At 40.6% G+C, this 17,213-nt stretch overlaps 1 protein-coding gene across 3 annotated transcripts; it reads left to right on the forward strand.

Annotated features, from left to right (window-relative positions):
• The first annotated feature begins 3,008 nt into the window (after nt 1-3,008).
• Nucleotides 3,009-16,032, forward strand: hs3st1 (heparan sulfate (glucosamine) 3-O-sulfotransferase 1). 3 transcript variants are annotated; one of them, XM_060901245.1, is made up of 3 exons: nt 3,009-3,187; nt 4,031-4,211; nt 10,138-16,032. In XM_060901245.1, the coding sequence occupies exon 3, from the start codon at nt 10,245-10,247 to the stop codon at nt 11,328-11,330; it is 1,086 nt and encodes a 361-aa protein (XP_060757228.1). In that variant the 5' UTR covers nt 3,009-3,187; nt 4,031-4,211; nt 10,138-10,244; the 3' UTR covers nt 11,331-16,032. The 3 variants fall into 3 exon arrangements, with proteins under 3 accessions (XP_060757228.1, XP_060757227.1, XP_060757229.1); XM_060901244.1 differs by lacking the exon at nt 4,031-4,211; XM_060901246.1 differs by lacking the exons at nt 3,009-3,187; nt 4,031-4,211 and adding an exon at nt 5,789-5,969.
• The last annotated feature ends 1,181 nt before the right edge of the window (nt 16,033-17,213 follow it).

Here is a 17,213-nt window from a genome sequence, read left to right on the forward strand (position 1 = left end):
TAATAAGCAGTACAGTGGTATAGTGGTTAGCACTGTCGCCTCACAGCAAGAAGATTCTGGGTTTGAGCCCAGTGGCCTATGGGGGCCTTTCTGTGTGGAGTTTGCATGTTCTCCCCGTGTCTGCATGGGTTTCCTCCGGGTGCTCCGATTTCCCTCACAGTCCAAAGACATGCAGATTAGGTCAAGTACACAGTCACTGGGGTTGCACAAGGCAGTGCATACTGAGTGCTGGTCCCAAGCCTGGCTAGGATGCGTCAGGAAGGGAATCCAGTGTAAACCCTATGTGAAGATGCAGGCACTTACAGATGTATGTGCGGCGGAAGACAGCTTTCGATGAGCAAACCAAGCCAAATCGAGAGACCGGAAGCATCGTCAGTAAGCTAGCATGGGTCGGGCGATCGGCAAAACAGTGTTACGAGGATGAGACAGAGCGAGCAAAACGAGGAAGAATGGGCGGGGGTCAAAAGGTAGTAAAGCAGTCAGAAAGATACAAGGCTTGGTACGAATTGGAATTTCAGGATGATACTTCACAATGGGTGACAGTGTGACTGGGGTTTATAGAGGGAGACAGGTGATTGTGGAAATGTAAGTCAGCTGTGGTTCAGTAGGAGGGAGATAGAGGGCGCTGTGTGTGCTGGGAGCTGTAGTCCGAGTTGTCCATGATTGTAGTTTGCTCGTCTTCAGTGGGTTTACTGACACCCTATGCCAAATCAAATATGTGGAACAGGTCCGCTGTGGCGACCCCTAACGGGAGCAGCTGGGATAATAATAATAATAATAATAATAATAATAATAATGCTGCACAAGAACAGGCACTCAGAATGAACTCTATCAAGTACAACATCAACAAGACTGCCGACTCGGCAATGTGCCGATTGTGTGGAAAGACCACGGAAACTGTGCAACACATGGTTAGTGGATGCACTCAACTGACTCAAAAGGAGTACAGAAGAAGGCATGACAAAGTGGCTGTGAGAGTACTTTGGGAGCCGTTTCAAAAGTATGGCCTGCAGTGCTCAAAAAAATGGTACGAACATACACCACCACCAATAATGGAAGATGCGCAAACCAGGCTCATGTGGGACTCAGCTGTCTTCACAGGCCGGCGACTAGAGCACAACAGACCTGACATTATGCTGGTAGATAAGACCCGCCATGAGTGGGTTATGATTGACGTAGCTGTACCTGCTGATCAAAATGTAGTTAAAACAGAAGGGTGGAAGGTAGAAAGATACCAACATGCACTGGGAACAAGTCTGACTTACTGCCGGCAATGCGAACCAGACTCCTGCTCCGTTTGTACAGGGACCGGACAGCCCTTAGCAAAGAGCCCCGAACCCCATACTCCCGAATCACCCCCCACAGAATACCACGAGGGACACGGTCGAATGCCTTCTCCAAATCCACAAAGCACATGTGGACTGGTTGGGCAAACTTCCATGAACCCTCGAGCACCCTATGAAGGGTATAGAGCTGGTCCAGTGTTCCGCGACCAGGACAAAAACCGCATTGTTCCTCCTGGATCCAAGGTTCGACTATCGGCCGAATTCTCCTCTCCAGTACCCTGGAGTAAACCTTCCCTGGGAGGCTGAGAAGTGTGATTCCCCTATAATTGGAGCACACTCTCCAGCCCCTTTTCTTAAAAAGAGGGACCACCACCCCAGTCTGCCACTCCAGAGGCACTGTCCCCGACCACCACGCGATGTTGCAGAGGCATGTTAGCCAAGACAGCCCCACAACATCCAGAGACTTGAGATACTCGGGGCGGATCTCATCCACCCCTGGTGCCTTGCCACCGAGGAGCTTGCTAACCACCTCAGTGACTTCGGCTTGGGTAATGGACGAGTCCACCTCTGAGTCATCAGCCTCCACTTCCTAAATGGAAGACGTGACAGTGGGATTGAGGAGATCCTCGAAGTATTCCTTCCACCGCCCAAAAATGTCCCCAGTCGAGGTCAACAGCTCCCCACCCACACTGTAAACAGTGTTGGCAGAGTACTGCTTCCCCCTCCTGAGGCACCGGATGGTTTGCCAGAAATAATAATAATAATAATAATTATTATTATTATTATTATCATCACAGCTTTCCATTGAGTTTAAACTTCTTGGTGTGTGTAAATGATTGAGAGGTTGATAAAACACAAGCTTTCATTGTTCATGATCACCCGGTGAATGACACACACACACACACACACACACACACACCTTCCATAAACATTTTTTTTTTTTTTTTTGCTTTGGGTCTTATCAGCTATCTTGAAGAAAGAGCATAATTTACTTTAGCACAAATCATCTATCGATTTATATTGATCGACGTCAAAAGTAACGACAGTATTCAACCACTAACCACTACACCACCGTGCCGCAATAATCATAATAATACTACATATTGCGGGCGGCACGGTGGTGTAGTGGTTAGCGCTGTCGCCTCACAGCAAGAAGGTCCGGGTTCGAGCCCCGTGGCCGGCGAGGGCCTTTCTGTGTGTGTGTGTTCTCCCCATGTCCGCGTGGGTTTCCTCCGGGTGCTCCGGTTTCCCCCACAGTCCAAAGACATGCAGGTTAGGTTAACTGGTGACTCTAAATTGACCGTAGGTGTGAATGTGAGTGTGAATGGTTGTCTGTGTCTATGTGTCAGCCCTGTGATGACCTGGCGACTTGTCCAGGGTGTACCCCGCCTTTCGCCCGTAGTCAGCTGGGATAGGCTCCAGCTTGCCTGCGACCCTGTAGAACAGGATAAAGCGGCTAGAGATAATGAGATACGATGAACAAACAACACTGATTGTCCCTCAAAAAAAAAAAAAAAACCTAACAAAGAGCCCTTTGGGATTCGGGATGACTCAGTGACTGACTCATTAAAGAGAGCCGGATCTCCAATGACTCGTTTATGCAAATTAGATTGAAGAGGAATACCAGATCCTGTACCTGCGCTTTTCGGGGGAAAGGGAGGACGTTTCCTTGAGAGGGCGTGGCTTTGTGGGTGCGCATCGGAAGGGGCGTGGAGGACTGATATAAATGAAAGTCCGACTGGAAGGAGCTGACGATGAAAACGGGTGGGATTTATTCGGATCGGACAATCCGAGGAACCCGTGTGTGTGTGTGTGTGTGTTTACGGAAGGGATAGATCACAAAACTTGTGATTGTGTGTGTGTTCGAACCTGTGAACATTCATAACCTCTCCAGAATACAGGTAAGTAACAGATGCCTCATACTAGTGCATACTACTACTGCTACTACTACTAATAATAATAATTATTATTATTATTATTATTATTATTGTCACAGCTTTCCATTGAGTTTAAACTTCTTGGTGTGTGTAAATGATTGAGAGGTTGATAAAGCACAAACTTTCATTGTTCATTGTTCATGATCACCCAGTGAATGACACACACACCTTCCATAATTTTTTTTTTTTGCTTTGGGTCTTATCAGCTATCTTGAATAAGGAGCATAATTTACTTTAGCACAAATCATTTATCAATTTATATTGCTCGTCAAAAGTAACGACATTATTCAAAAGTTCTTTGTTTTATTCTTAATGCACAACATTATTCATTATTCATCTAACATCTGCCTTTATTCCAAATTCGTCCCACCATCATACCCGTTCGGGCCCTGTCTCTCTGCTTATCCCTTCTGTTCGATCTTTCGGACAGTCCTCTTTCACATATACATCTGGTGCTTGCCTTTGGAATGGTTTACCTCGTCATATACAGTACAGTCTCAGTCTTCCAAAAGTGCTTTCAAACATCTCGTCCGAACCTTTTTACCTCAACAGCTTTTAGAGGAAGAACTCAACCCTTCTGTTATGTTATAATCTAACTAGTCTACTGTTATTATATTGTCTTTGTCCTGTTAATTTTGATATGGGTATTTGTTGACTCGTATTTTGCATGAAGTACTGTTGGACAGTATTATCTGTTAATATTTATATTATTATCATATCGGTTTATATTTATTTATACTACTCATGTTATTTGCTATCAACGTATGTATACCATATTTTTTTCTTTATTTTAATTTTACATTCTAGATTTTCCCTTCGGGCGGCACGGTGGTGTAGTGGTTAGCGCTGTCGCCTCACAGCAAGAAGGTCCGGGTTCGAGCCCCGTGGCCGGCGAGGGCCTTTCTGTGTGGAGTTTGCGTGTTCTCCCCGTGTCCGCGTGGGTTTCCTCCGGGTGCTCCGGTTTTCCCCACAGTCCAAAGACATGCAGGTTAGGTTAACTGGTGACTCTAAATTGACCGTAGGTGTGAATGTGAATGGTTGCCTGTGTCTATGTATCAGCCCTGTGATGACCTGGTGACTTGTCCAGGGTGTACCTGGACAAATCAGTGTTTCACTTTCTTGTGTCATCCATGAACTGTTTGTATGTATTTGCATTGAATTTACTAAATACAATCAATCAATCAATCAATCAATCTGTATGACTGGAGCAATCCACAATTTATGATATTTTCATTGTGATCACAAGATTTCTGAGGCTTCGGACAAAAAGATAAGGTGCCCTGATTCTATTCAAATTCAACTGATTCTGCTTCTAAAATGGCAGCTTGATTGTTATAAACAGTCGCAAAACAGTATTTTTCATTTATGTATGGAGATAGTAATGCAGTTTGTGTGTTGTCCATGCATAATGCGTTGATATCATGTCCTAATATCTGCCTGAACTCGTTTTCCACACTATTTTGACTGAACAAGTTATACCCAATACCAACCTAAGTTGAAAATGTTTAAAAATTAAATATTGTGCTTTCTATGCAGGTAAAGTACAAAGAACAAAGCGACTCCAGGGCTTACCTTTGTAGGAAGGGAAAAAAAAATCAATGTTTGGGGTCCGACATAAGAAAGCACATCTGGAAGCGTTTTATTCCTCTCATATTACAACAATTTATTCATTAGGCTTTTGATCAGTTTCTCAAGTTAGTTAGTTAGTTCCAGTTATCCTTTAGGTTATACAGTCTAATATAAAGTCATCCCCTTACGATTCTCTCTTTATCCCTTTCTGACTAGAAGTGAATACAGGACATGGCTTGTCATCTTAGTGAAAAACAGAAATAGAAATCTGACTCTCTGTTCCAAAGCCCTGACACTGGAGGCGCCTTCCATGAACATCCTTAGTGAAAAGTTCAGAGTCTCGACAGTTCGACATTTTTCTGAGTTAAATGCCCGTGAATTCCCCGTACCTACAGATAACTTATTGGAACAAGTGCAGCTGCAGTCCTGTCAGTTGCTGTTATAAATCATTAATTAAGCCAGTGTAAACCGTAAAAGGTGACCTGTGACTGATTCAAGAAGCGTTTGTTTTAATTAGGTCTAAGAGAAGTCTCCTGGTGGCTTCCTGTGAGCAGACTGTAATTTAATGGTGATTCACTTGTCCCAGTGAATTTTGATGATATTTTATCATCTTGCACTCCAGACTGTTTGTAAGAAAACAGGAACACATTAACACACAGTACCCAGAGTTATCTAGAAACCATCCATCCATCTATTGTCCGTAGCCACTTATCCTGTTCTACAGGGTTGCGGGTAAGCTGGAGTCTATCCCAGCCGACTATGGGCAAAAGTCGCCAGGTTATCGCAGGGACAAACAACCATTCACACCTACAGTCAATTTAGAGCCACCAATTAACCTAACCTGCATGTCTTTGGACTGTTGGGGAAACCGGAGCACCCGGAGGAAACCCACACAGACACGGGGAGAACATGCAAACTCCGCACAGAAAGGCTCTCGCCGGCCACTGGGCTCGAACCCAGGACCTTCTTGCTGTGAGGCGATAGTGCTAACCACTACACCACCATGCCACCCTTATCTAGAAACCAATTCTGCAAATATATGCTGGAGGGGCAAAAAAAAAAAAAAACTTGAGGAAATGGCTAAAACGTCTTGGAAATGCTCATAAGGTTGTGGATTAAAAGAAAATCCACAATGTCAAACAACTGTCTCATTGATAAGAATTCACTGCCGCAAAGGGTCAGTTTTACTCGGGGCAAATTAGTGTGAGGGCACAATTTTTTTTTTTTTGTTTTAAAAGGGCAGATCAGAGTGACCAGCTTTGTGGGTGATGAACAAACAATGCGCCGATTATTTAACACAGACGCAGTCAGTTCATGTTCATCATGGCCCATGCAATCTACCAAGAGCAGCACAAATGAGCAGAATGTCGCAAACAATTACGCAACTCCTTCTAGTTGTTGGTTCCAGATGATCTTAACATGTCTTGGCAATCTATAACATCTTCCTCTGTTAATCCAAAGAAATGAACAAGAGTGGAGAAAATACTCTTCCTTCTCCCACACGGTCTCGGTTCTTGGTGTCGCCTCGTCCTAGCAGCAACTATCTCAGCCATGTCAAGCACAAAATGGGTTAGACATGCATTTTCAGCATTAAATAGTGGTGCAGTGTTAATTAGTGGTAAAATGACTCCAGCAAACCTTAGTAAATCACATTATATGATTAATTTAAATACTCTCCTCCAAATTTTGCAGCCTGAAAGAACTGTACATTCTAATTAGTTCTCCTTACTTGAAAAAAAAGCATGAAAATGCTTATTTACAATGTATTTGTGAGTACAATATACAATTCCTATTCCAAATAGTTTTTTAAGGCAATTGGTTTGCATGCTTTTTTTTTTTAACCCTCATCCTACCATGCTATTTTACACCTTAATCTTACCATGTGGGGTCCGTTTGGACCCCAATACTTTTCTTTAAAATTAAAGCTTATAAAGACAAAATCACCAGATAAGTTTTGTTCAGAACATCTTGTATTAATAACAGCAATACACTAAAGGGCCCAAGGCATAAAGAACACACTTAACCTTCATCCTACCAGCCAATTTTACATACACAAACTACCAGGCGGGGTCCGTATGGACCCCAGGAGGGAATACCTTGAAATCAATGCAGTAAGAACCAATTCAATGCAGCAAACAGACATAACTTTATTGAAGAACAAAATCCACTATGGCTGAATATCAATGATGTATTATAAATGCAATAACATTGCAATAATATTGCAATAACTAGCATACATGTAGCAAATATAGCGCCACAAAAAAAATTGGCATTATATACATGATTTTTGCAGCTCAGGCAGCTGTAAAACATTCTGGATTACAACTTAGGTCTTTTCTTACAGAATTTAAAACAAAAAAGTAATTGTAAAATAATTTAGGGCTTTTGTTTTGCAGCCTGTGCTTATTGCAGCAGTGGGGTCCACACGGACCCCAAGAAGGAATGCCTTGGTAGTTTCATTATGGAACATAAAAGAAATAAAAGAAGTTAACTTTCAGTGTGCTATTCAATTATAAAATGAAAGACAGATAAACTTTACTCTGGGGTCTGGTTGGACCCCAGTAACAAATTAATTATACCTTCACAATGCAAAAAGCTGATCTTCCGGTGCTTTAGTGTTTTAATTAAGACATAAATTCTGACAAATTCATAAAACGGTGAGGCAGTATGTCACATATTTTTAAAATGGCAAACAAACATATAGGTGCGGGGTCCAGATGGACCCCACTTGGTAGGATGAAGGTTAAGTAGGGTTAACTAATTAGCTTTTACAGTTAGGGAAATTCTGGCATATACAGTACCAGTACACCATTTTGTCCACCCCAACTCATTCATCTGTATCTGTATTGCAGTGTGCCTTGCCAGACGGTAGTAGGTACCATTTTTATGATGGTCTTTGGTAGAACTTGTGATCTCAGGGTCGAAAAGACACGCTAACCACTAGGCCAACTCACAGTCCACTCGCATCTGTACAAATGCAAGTGGGGAAGCCAAACTCTTGTGGTTACCAGAGGACTGGCCCCCCATTTTAACCTGAGCTGTATAGACGAGAAGCCGAGGGCTATCGAAATGGAGATCGGCGCCACACCCATACGCCTCAGAGCTGGTTAGTACTGGGACAGGAGACTGCCTGGGAAGACCAGATTCTGGCATGAGAGGGACTTTGATTTTGACTCATTCATAGGTTTTTCTGTATTGTGACTATTTTCTACATTATAGAACAATACTGAAGACATCAAAACTATGAAATAACATCTGGAACATATATGGAGTGGTGTGGTAAACAAAAAAAATGTTGAAAGAACCAAAATGTTTGATATTTTAGATTCCTCCGAGTATCTACCTTTTACCTTGATGACGCTTTGCACACTACTGGCATTATTTTAACCGGATTCATGAGGTAGTCACCTGGAACACTTTTCAATTCACAGATGTGCCTTGTCAAAAGTTAATTAGCGGACTAGCTTCTTGCCTTCTTAATGTGTTTGAGATCAAACAGTAAATATTAAAATACAGTAAATGGCTCTATTCCACAACTGTCGTGATCTATATTATATCAAGAAGCGCTCAACTAAGTAAAGAGAAACGACATCCATCATTACTTGAAGACATGAAGTGTTTTTAATTCATAAAAATAAAGAATTAGAAGGTGCTTCCAAACGTAGTGATGCCAGACACAAAAATAACTGTGTCCACACCGGTCCGTTGCAACATTTTCACTGCACATCTTTAGTAAATCCTCACAGTCGTTTTTTAATGCCGAAAGAGGGTACAACTGGTCAAATTTGAAATAAGCTCATGTTTACATCCGACTATATGCTTGCACAGTACAGACCTCTGAAGATCAAAGAACTGCCCGGGAGTCTTTGAGATGAAGTTCCTCGGGGGTAAAAAAGCTGGAGGTTATTAAAACATTTGCAAAGCTTTGAACATTATTCAAGAGCACTGTGAAATCTATTAGAACAAAGTGGAAAAAATATGGCACGACCCAGTCTCCTACCAAGATCAGGCCAAACTGAGTTCCTCGACAAGGAGGACGATGTCCAAGAGGCGACGACAGTGAAGGAGTTCCAGAGCTCACTGGTTGAAATAAGAGAACTTGTGCAGACACCAACAATATCATCAGCCCTGTACACATCTGGCATCTGTGGGAAGACACTTCTGAGTGAGAAAGACCATTTTAGAAAATCTAGAAGAAAAATATTTTGCGGTCTGATGAGACTATAAGTTGAGCCATTTGGTCCCAAGGCAAAGCAAAATGCTAGGAACAAACCAAATACAGCTCAACACACAGGTTCATGTGATCAAGCATGGTGGTGGTTGCATCATGCTCTCGGGTTGCTTTTCAGCAGAGCACACGGGGGGGGGGGGGGGGGGGGGGGTGTGTGTCTGTGTTTTGGAATGGCTGAGTCAAGGCCCATGATTTTAATTCAAATTAAAATGTATGGCAGAATGTGAACATTCTCCATCTAATGTGACAGAGTTGTACAAAATTTGCATTGAGGAATGGCAGAAAATGCAAAAATCAAAAGTCAGAAAATGCGACGCTCGTAAAGTCAGGTAATTGTTGCAAAAGGACAATTCATGTGAAGGGAATACTGATTGGGCGGTACGGTAGTGTAGTGGTTAGCGCTGTCGCCTCACAGCAAGAAGGTCTGAGTTCGAGCCCCGTGGCCGGCGAGGGCCTTTCTGTGCGGAGTTTGCATGTTCTCCCCATGTCCGCGTGGGTTTCCTCCAGGTGCTCCGGTTTCCCCCACAGTCCAAAGACATGCAGGTTAGGTTAACTGGTGACTCTAAATTGACCGTAGGTGTGAATGTGAGTGTGAATGGTTGTCTGTGTCTATGTGTCAGCCCTGTGATGACCTGGCGACTTGTCCAGGGTGTACCCCGCCTTTCGCCCGTAGTCAGCTGGGATAGGCTCCAGCTCGCCTGCGACCCTGTAGAACAGGATAAAGCAGCTAGAGATAATGAGATGAGATGAGGAATACTGATTGATTAAGCAGTGTTTTTTATTTATTTGTAAATAATTCTGAAGCGATATAAATACTTCATTTGTTTCATTCATTTCAAGAATTACTTGAAAAGGAGCAAAAATGCAATGCATCAAAAAGAGAAACCATTTAATCGCACACTAATGGTGTAATTATATCATTATGCTCTATCCTTTAATGCGTTGCATAATGTAACATGTGTGTGTGTGTTCTGTATTCTGTGCTGGATTAAGCACCTTGGCTGAATTCAAGCTATAAAACTATGTTAATTGTACACTCATTAGGACTTTCGTATTTCATCTTTTAATCCGTGATCCCATTTAATCATGTCACTATTTGCTTGTTTCTTTACAGAGATATACAAAGCACCTCTTGTATGTATTGTGCGTCGATGCTTGACTGGATGGAGTGATTCACCGAAGAGAGAAAACTGAAGACACCAAATCTGTGTAGATCTCCTAATGGCAGCTATATTCTTCACCTTGCTCCTCTTCTTTCCCCTTCCTCCATCTATTTCTTCTCGTCCATTTGCAGAGACATCAGTGACCATTGGAGTGGACAAGGACGTTGTCCACCAAAAAGGGAGCAACCAGTTCAGTTACAATGACATTCCAAGTTCAAACACAGTCGGACAAAAAGAAAGAGAACTGCATTGGAGCACAAGTAGTGTCAGCCAAAACAACCCAAATGAACATGAGGTCAGTACATTTCCAAACAAAACTGGTCAGAATAGCCAAAACAGTACTGAAAGCAGCCAAAACAATGGAAACCTTACACGTCATCTGCCGGACATAATTATCATTGGCGTAAGGAAAGGTGGAACGAGAGCATTGCTCGAGATGCTGAACCTTCATGATACAATCGCTACCGCACAAAGTGAGGTTCACTTCTTCAATGTGGATGCTCATTACCAGCAGGGACTCGAGTGGTACACATCGCAGATGCCATTGGCTCGGCCTGATCAGTTGACAGTAGAAAAGACTCCGGCGTACTTCACTTCTATTGATACTCCAGAGCGAATCCTTCACATGAACCCTTCCATCCGGCTCTTGCTAATTGTCCGAGATCCTGTGGATCGTGTTTTATCAGACTATACGCAAGTTTTTCACAATCAGCTTCAAAAACACAAAATTCCTCAGACCATCGAGGATCTGCTGCTCCAAGACGGCGAACTCAACCTCAGCTATAAAGCCGTGAACCGAAGTGTGTATCACCCGCATATGCAGCGATGGCTCCAGGTTTTCCCACGTGACAGCTTTCATCTAGTGGATGGCGACACGCTCATCAGAGACCCGTTATCAGAAATGAAAAAAGTCGAACACTTTTTGCACCTCAAGCCACAGATAACCGAAGAAAACTTTTACTTTAATCAGACAAAAGGTTTTTACTGTTTGAAGGGAAAAGGGCGCGAACACTGCCTCCATGAATCGAAGGGACGAACGCACCCAAATGTAGCCCCAGAAATCCTGCAGAAATTATGCAAATACTTTCAGGAACCAAACAGGAAGTTCTTTGAACTAGTAGGAAGAACGTTTGATTGGAAGTGAGAACAGGTGGATGGCAAAGAAACGAACGTGAATGCGAATACAGTCCCGTGGAAAAAAACTCAACTCTTAAGATTGTGTCAAGATCATGAGAATGGATGAGGTGAACTTTTGCAAAGATTTGTACAAAGATTGTTTGTATGCAAATGCAAACAGTTCTTGAAACATATCGGAAGAGTATTTGTGAAACACTGAAAACTATGCGAACAGTTTCACCAACAAAACAAGGGTTGCAAGTGCAAACAGGAAGGTTTTTGAGTGTTTGGGAAGAAAGGCTGACTCAAAGTCAGGAGGCAGTTAAAATCCTGTCAAGTCACTGATCAAATAAATTGTTTGACATCGTAACAATGGATAATACAAAATCCTGCACAAAGCTCGAAGGACTCATATTATTATGAATTGTAAAAAAAAAAACCTGCTTTCATAAACAGGAGGGAAGTTTTGTCAAAACATGACAGTAGTCGAAAAGATGAGATGAATGTTTTATATATTTAACCTTGGCTAAATAATAGAGGACAACATTATTCATTCCAACAAAAGTTCATTCGCCTGACTGAAAACCGACACACGTCCTGCTAAATAGGATTAAAATATAAGTTGTGGAAACTTAATTTTTGTTTGTATCATGAAGTGGCATTCCATTGGCACAATCAGCTCTAACTGTCTGTGCACCATGTCAAAATTAGTGGTTAACAAACAACGCAACACAAAATTTATAACAATGCTGTTGTTGTTGTTGTTTTGTTATTAATGCCAGAAGATTACCTCACGACACTGTACTTTTGTGTATTTTTCAAATGTACAAAGGAACAAAAACTGCAAACATAGAAAACAAGAAATAGGTAGCCAACTCCAGTATTATAATAATAATAATAATAATAATAATGAAACCATATTTGCAAAACCAAATTTTGTACATAAACCGCGAAACTATATTATACTATTCATTGCGCTGCCTATACCAGAAAATTACAGGTAATGTTTTACTGAACTGTATTAACCACAGAAGTGGCTGCATTTTGTTTTCCAGTCATGTTTATCAATCATGTAATTTCACAGTTAGAAAATTCTCAGCCAATAATACAGACAATGATATGCCCCAGGCTTGTAGTACTCGAGTCCAGGACTTGTGCCCTAATTTTAAGGACTCGTGACTTGACTTGGACTTGAGCACTGATGACTCAGACTTGGACTGAAACTCGTGCATTAACTGCATTCGAAACCCGTAAATTGGAGACGAGGACTCGGATTGTTTCTTTATTTTTTGTAACGTGCCATAATAATTTGGCAGAAGGTATTTCTGTCTCCATTAATTTTTGTATGAATTTCATGCAAGAGAATGCACATTCACCTGTTCATACAGTATGTCATGATCAGGAACAAACTAACGTTAATGCCTGGAGAGAACACCCCTAGGATTGTCCACTTTGCTTCTACAGACTTCTCGTGCAATGGGGAAAAAAGCACTGCTATGTGTTCTGTATGTAGAAGAGCTATCGAGGAGACGACGGGGACGACCTCGAACTTCATTTCAATCGTCATTTGGCAAGACTCCATCCATAGAAGGAAGTGGCACGCTATGTTCATTGCTCTGTTGACAGCAGGGCTTGCTTGCTGATTGATGAATTAGCTAGTGTTAACCCTGTCTAATGTTATTTGCCCTGTTGATAGTGGGCGGGGCTTGCTGAACTATGAACAAGCTTTTTATCTGTAGCCTATTAACTAAAATGGGGCAGTCGAACAATAATGTTAGTCCAACACAGTAGCAGAGACGGTTTCACATAAAGGCAGTAACAGTCACCGTCAAATGGTGCCATTGGAGTCTTGTTCTCGGACTCGACTCGGCTCAACAGTGGACTCAACTCTTAATTTTCTTTCATGACTTGGACTTGACTTGGACTTGAACACTGGGGACTCGAGATTGGACTCGGACTCGAGGTTTAGTGACTCGACTACAACACTGATATGCCCATTATGACATAATCAGCTGTCGGGTGGAATTCCTTCATGTATTTCAACGGAAAAGTTTCTCAGATATTGAATATCAAAGTATCAAGCTGAAATACAAATCCACAGTGAACCTCTGCTTGAAATTACATCAAGTGTGAATGTGAAGTGGTTTCTTAACACAAATAATGAAGAAACAATTCCAGAATTACAAAGACATAGGGGCTAATCTCGAAACCAAGGCAGAACTAAAGCAGAACTCTGTACACTGTCCATATTCTGACATATTTGCTGTACAAAAAAAGGCTAATACACAACCTAGCATGGTAGTAAATAGGATTACACACAAACTAGCATGAAAAGAAAGCTAAAATACAAATCTTTATGAAAGCAAACATTTGAACTTAAACTAGGAATTACAATAAATTGACTAACCCTTGACCTAGAATAACTAATCACAGTCATGATACCACACAAGCTCTATATGTTTATTAGCCTTCTCAAAGCTGTTTTAAATTTTTGGATTTATTAACTGGCAGATGTATTTGTCACGACAGTCACAACTTATTGATCAATGTGGGCGCAGTGTTAAAATAAAATAAACACAGCTCCTTTTGTGGTCTGTTTTATAAGCTAGCATGGCAATCTGCAAATCCGGATTTGTGTCAAAATCTAATCAATTGTTCCTTGACTCATTGTTCACCTTTCCTCCAAATTTCATCCCAATCCATTCACTACTTTTTGAGTTATGTTGGGAACACACACAAAAATACTGGATCTGCATACATATCTGGATCCTGGATCCATATACATATCCAGATTTGCATCAAAATTTAATCAATTGTCCCTTGGCTCATGGCCCACCTTACCTCCAAATTTCATCCCAATCCCTTCACTACTTTTTGAGATACATTGGGAACATACACAAAAATACCAGATCCACATACATATTTAGGTTCTGGATCCATATACATAATGAGTTTTGCAGCAAAATCGAAGCAATTGCTCATTGCTGACCTTTCCTTCAAATTTCATCCCAATCCGTTCACTACTTTTTGAGTTACGTTGGGAACATACACAATAATACTGGATCTGCATACATATCTGGATCCTGGATCCATATATATATATATATATATATATATATATATATATATATATATATATCCAGATTTGCATCAAAATCTACTCAATTGTTCTTCGGCTCAGGGCCCACCTTTCCTCCAAATTTCATACAAATCCCTTCACTACTTGTTGAGATACATTGGGAAAATACACAAAAATACTGGATCTGCATACATATCTGGTTCCTGCATCCATATACATATCCAGATTTGCAGCAAAATCTAATCAATTGTTCCTTGGCTCATGGCCCACCTTTCCTCCAAATTTCATCCCAATCCCTTCACTACTTTTTGAGATACATTGGGTACATACACAAAAATACCAGATCCACATACATATTTGGGTCCTGGATCCATATACATAATGAGTTTTGCAGCAAAATCGAAGCAATTGCTCATTGCTGACCTTTCCTTCAAATTTCATCCCAATCCGTTCACTACTTTTTGAGTTACGTTGGGAACGTACACAATAATACTGGATCTGCATACATATCTGGATCCATATATATATCCAGATTTGCATCAAAATCTACTCAATTGTTCCTCGGCTCAGGGCCCACCTTTCCTCCAAATTTCATACAAATCCCTTCACTACTTGTTGAGATACATTGGGAAAATACACAAAAATACTGGATCTGCATACATATCTGGATCCTGCATCCATATACATATCCTGATTTGCATCAAAATTTAATCAATTGTTCCTTGGCTGATTGCCCACCTTTCTTCCAAATTTCATCCAAAGCCATTCACTACTTTTTGAGTTATGTTGGGAACAAACAAACAGAGGCGAAAACATAACCTCCTCCAACAAAGCTGGCGGCGATAACCAGCTAAACAGTCAGTATTCTTGCTAGCTGGCTCCATGTAAGAACTTTGCTAGTTGCTGATAAAACTGAATGCTTCCGTTATAGCACTTTTGATCATTTATTCCCCGTTTTAAACATTGTAAATTCTTGGCTTTTACAGTTATACTGAGTCAGTGACTGCTAAAATACATTTATGCTACGTTGTATAAGCTAAATTTATATTTGTATTTTTTTATACAGCAGTAGAGTTTTATTTTTTGTATTTCAAAAATCTTTCTACAGCAAGGTGTATTAAAACATTTTTTTTTATTTCTGTTAAATAAAGATGTATTATGTATTTTATTTAGTTGCCATTATCTATGCAAATGTGTTATGCCAAATGCTTCATCTATCAATCTATGTGAATATACATATAATAAAAAAAAGACTATGCTAAACTATCAGTTTACTTTACAAATTTACAAATGTGGCTTCTTGTTAATAAAACTGTGGTTTATTAAATATTTTTTTTTATTATAGAATGAATAAAGGATGCCTCATCCAAGTAAACTGGATAGCATAGTCAATATTTATTTGGTGTATATGAATATATTTGTGAGATTATTATTATTATTATTATTATTATTATTATATGAATGAGAGAAAACCAAATTTGATTAATTAACTGGTATGTTTTCAGATTTGGTTTTACATACAGGATTATAAATGGAAAACAATAAAGAAGTGATTACATTATTTATGTTAATATACTGTATTTATAGCATTTAACATAAATGGTCATTTTTACAAATAAGGAATGTAAAATAAACATGTGGTTTCACTCTCCTTCTCAGTTCTAAGCATCTTTATTATACTGTCTAAGGGGAAAAAATGTCAAAGCAGAGAGTCTTACTATTCTCATAAAGCTGAAGCTAATTAACTGTAGAGCCAGGACATAAGGTATAAAACTCTCTCTCTCTCTCTCTCTCTGTTTCTCCGTCTCTCCCTCTCTTTGGCTATATTTCTGTCTCTGTCTATCTCTGTCTCTGTCTGTGAATGTCATGTGTAATAGAATAACCTGTGTAATTTTTCCCTGATGATATGAGATGTTATCACTTCTTCCCTATCTATCTCTCTAATCTCTCTCTCTCTCTCTCTCTCTCTCTCTCTCTCTCTCTGAATCCTAGTGCCAACTCTCACACACTGTATTAAGTGTATAAACCTAAAATGTGTGTATATGAAGAAGGTGACAGCGTATAACAATATAATTTGGGAGAATTTTTGGTGAAACTCACCACCCTTCCCTGGTTTCCATATAAACGTGTTTGAAACACACACACACACACACACACACACACACAGAATGGTGTATGATGACAGCAGGAGTTTTCTCGGGAACAAGAGAGTGTAAGTGTGAGAGAGAGTGTGTGTGTGTGTGTGTTAGTGCTGTCTCTTACAGTGTCTCACACACACAGACACACACAGTCTCAGTTGTGAAGAGAGATCAGTTTACCGAACTGATAATGTCAATCAAAACTGATAGTTATCAGACACTTTGCTTGTGGGGCGGTGGCGGTGGGGTGATTTCAAGGACCCTGTGTAGACCCAGCAAAACAAAAATTGCCCAAAACAGTTTGCACCAAAGGTTCAGAATGCCATCGTGCAATGCATGTTAGTTCCTGTTATCATTTACGTGATTGCACTTCTAAACAGTCATTCTGTCACCAGCTTCTCGTTTTGTAATTAATCAGACATAGATTGAAGGAAAGTCGGCAGGATGAAAGTCATTGTGGTTTCCGAGTAACATGACTCGCTGCATGGCTTGACTTATTAACATCAAGAGGCTGGTGAGAGAATGACTGTTTAGAGTTGCAGTGATAATAGGAGCTAACGTGATTTGTAGTCCTTCCACAATATAAAAAATAACTATCAATGAGTAAATATACGATACCAGCCAAAAGCTTGGACACAGCTTCAAATTTAATCTTTTTTCTTTATTTTTGTTCATTAAAAGACACTTTATGTCT

Source organism: Neoarius graeffei, chromosome 20 (assembly GCF_027579695.1).
Source record: "Neoarius graeffei isolate fNeoGra1 chromosome 20, fNeoGra1.pri, whole genome shotgun sequence".
Lineage (NCBI taxonomy): Eukaryota > Metazoa > Chordata > Actinopteri > Siluriformes > Ariidae > Neoarius > Neoarius graeffei.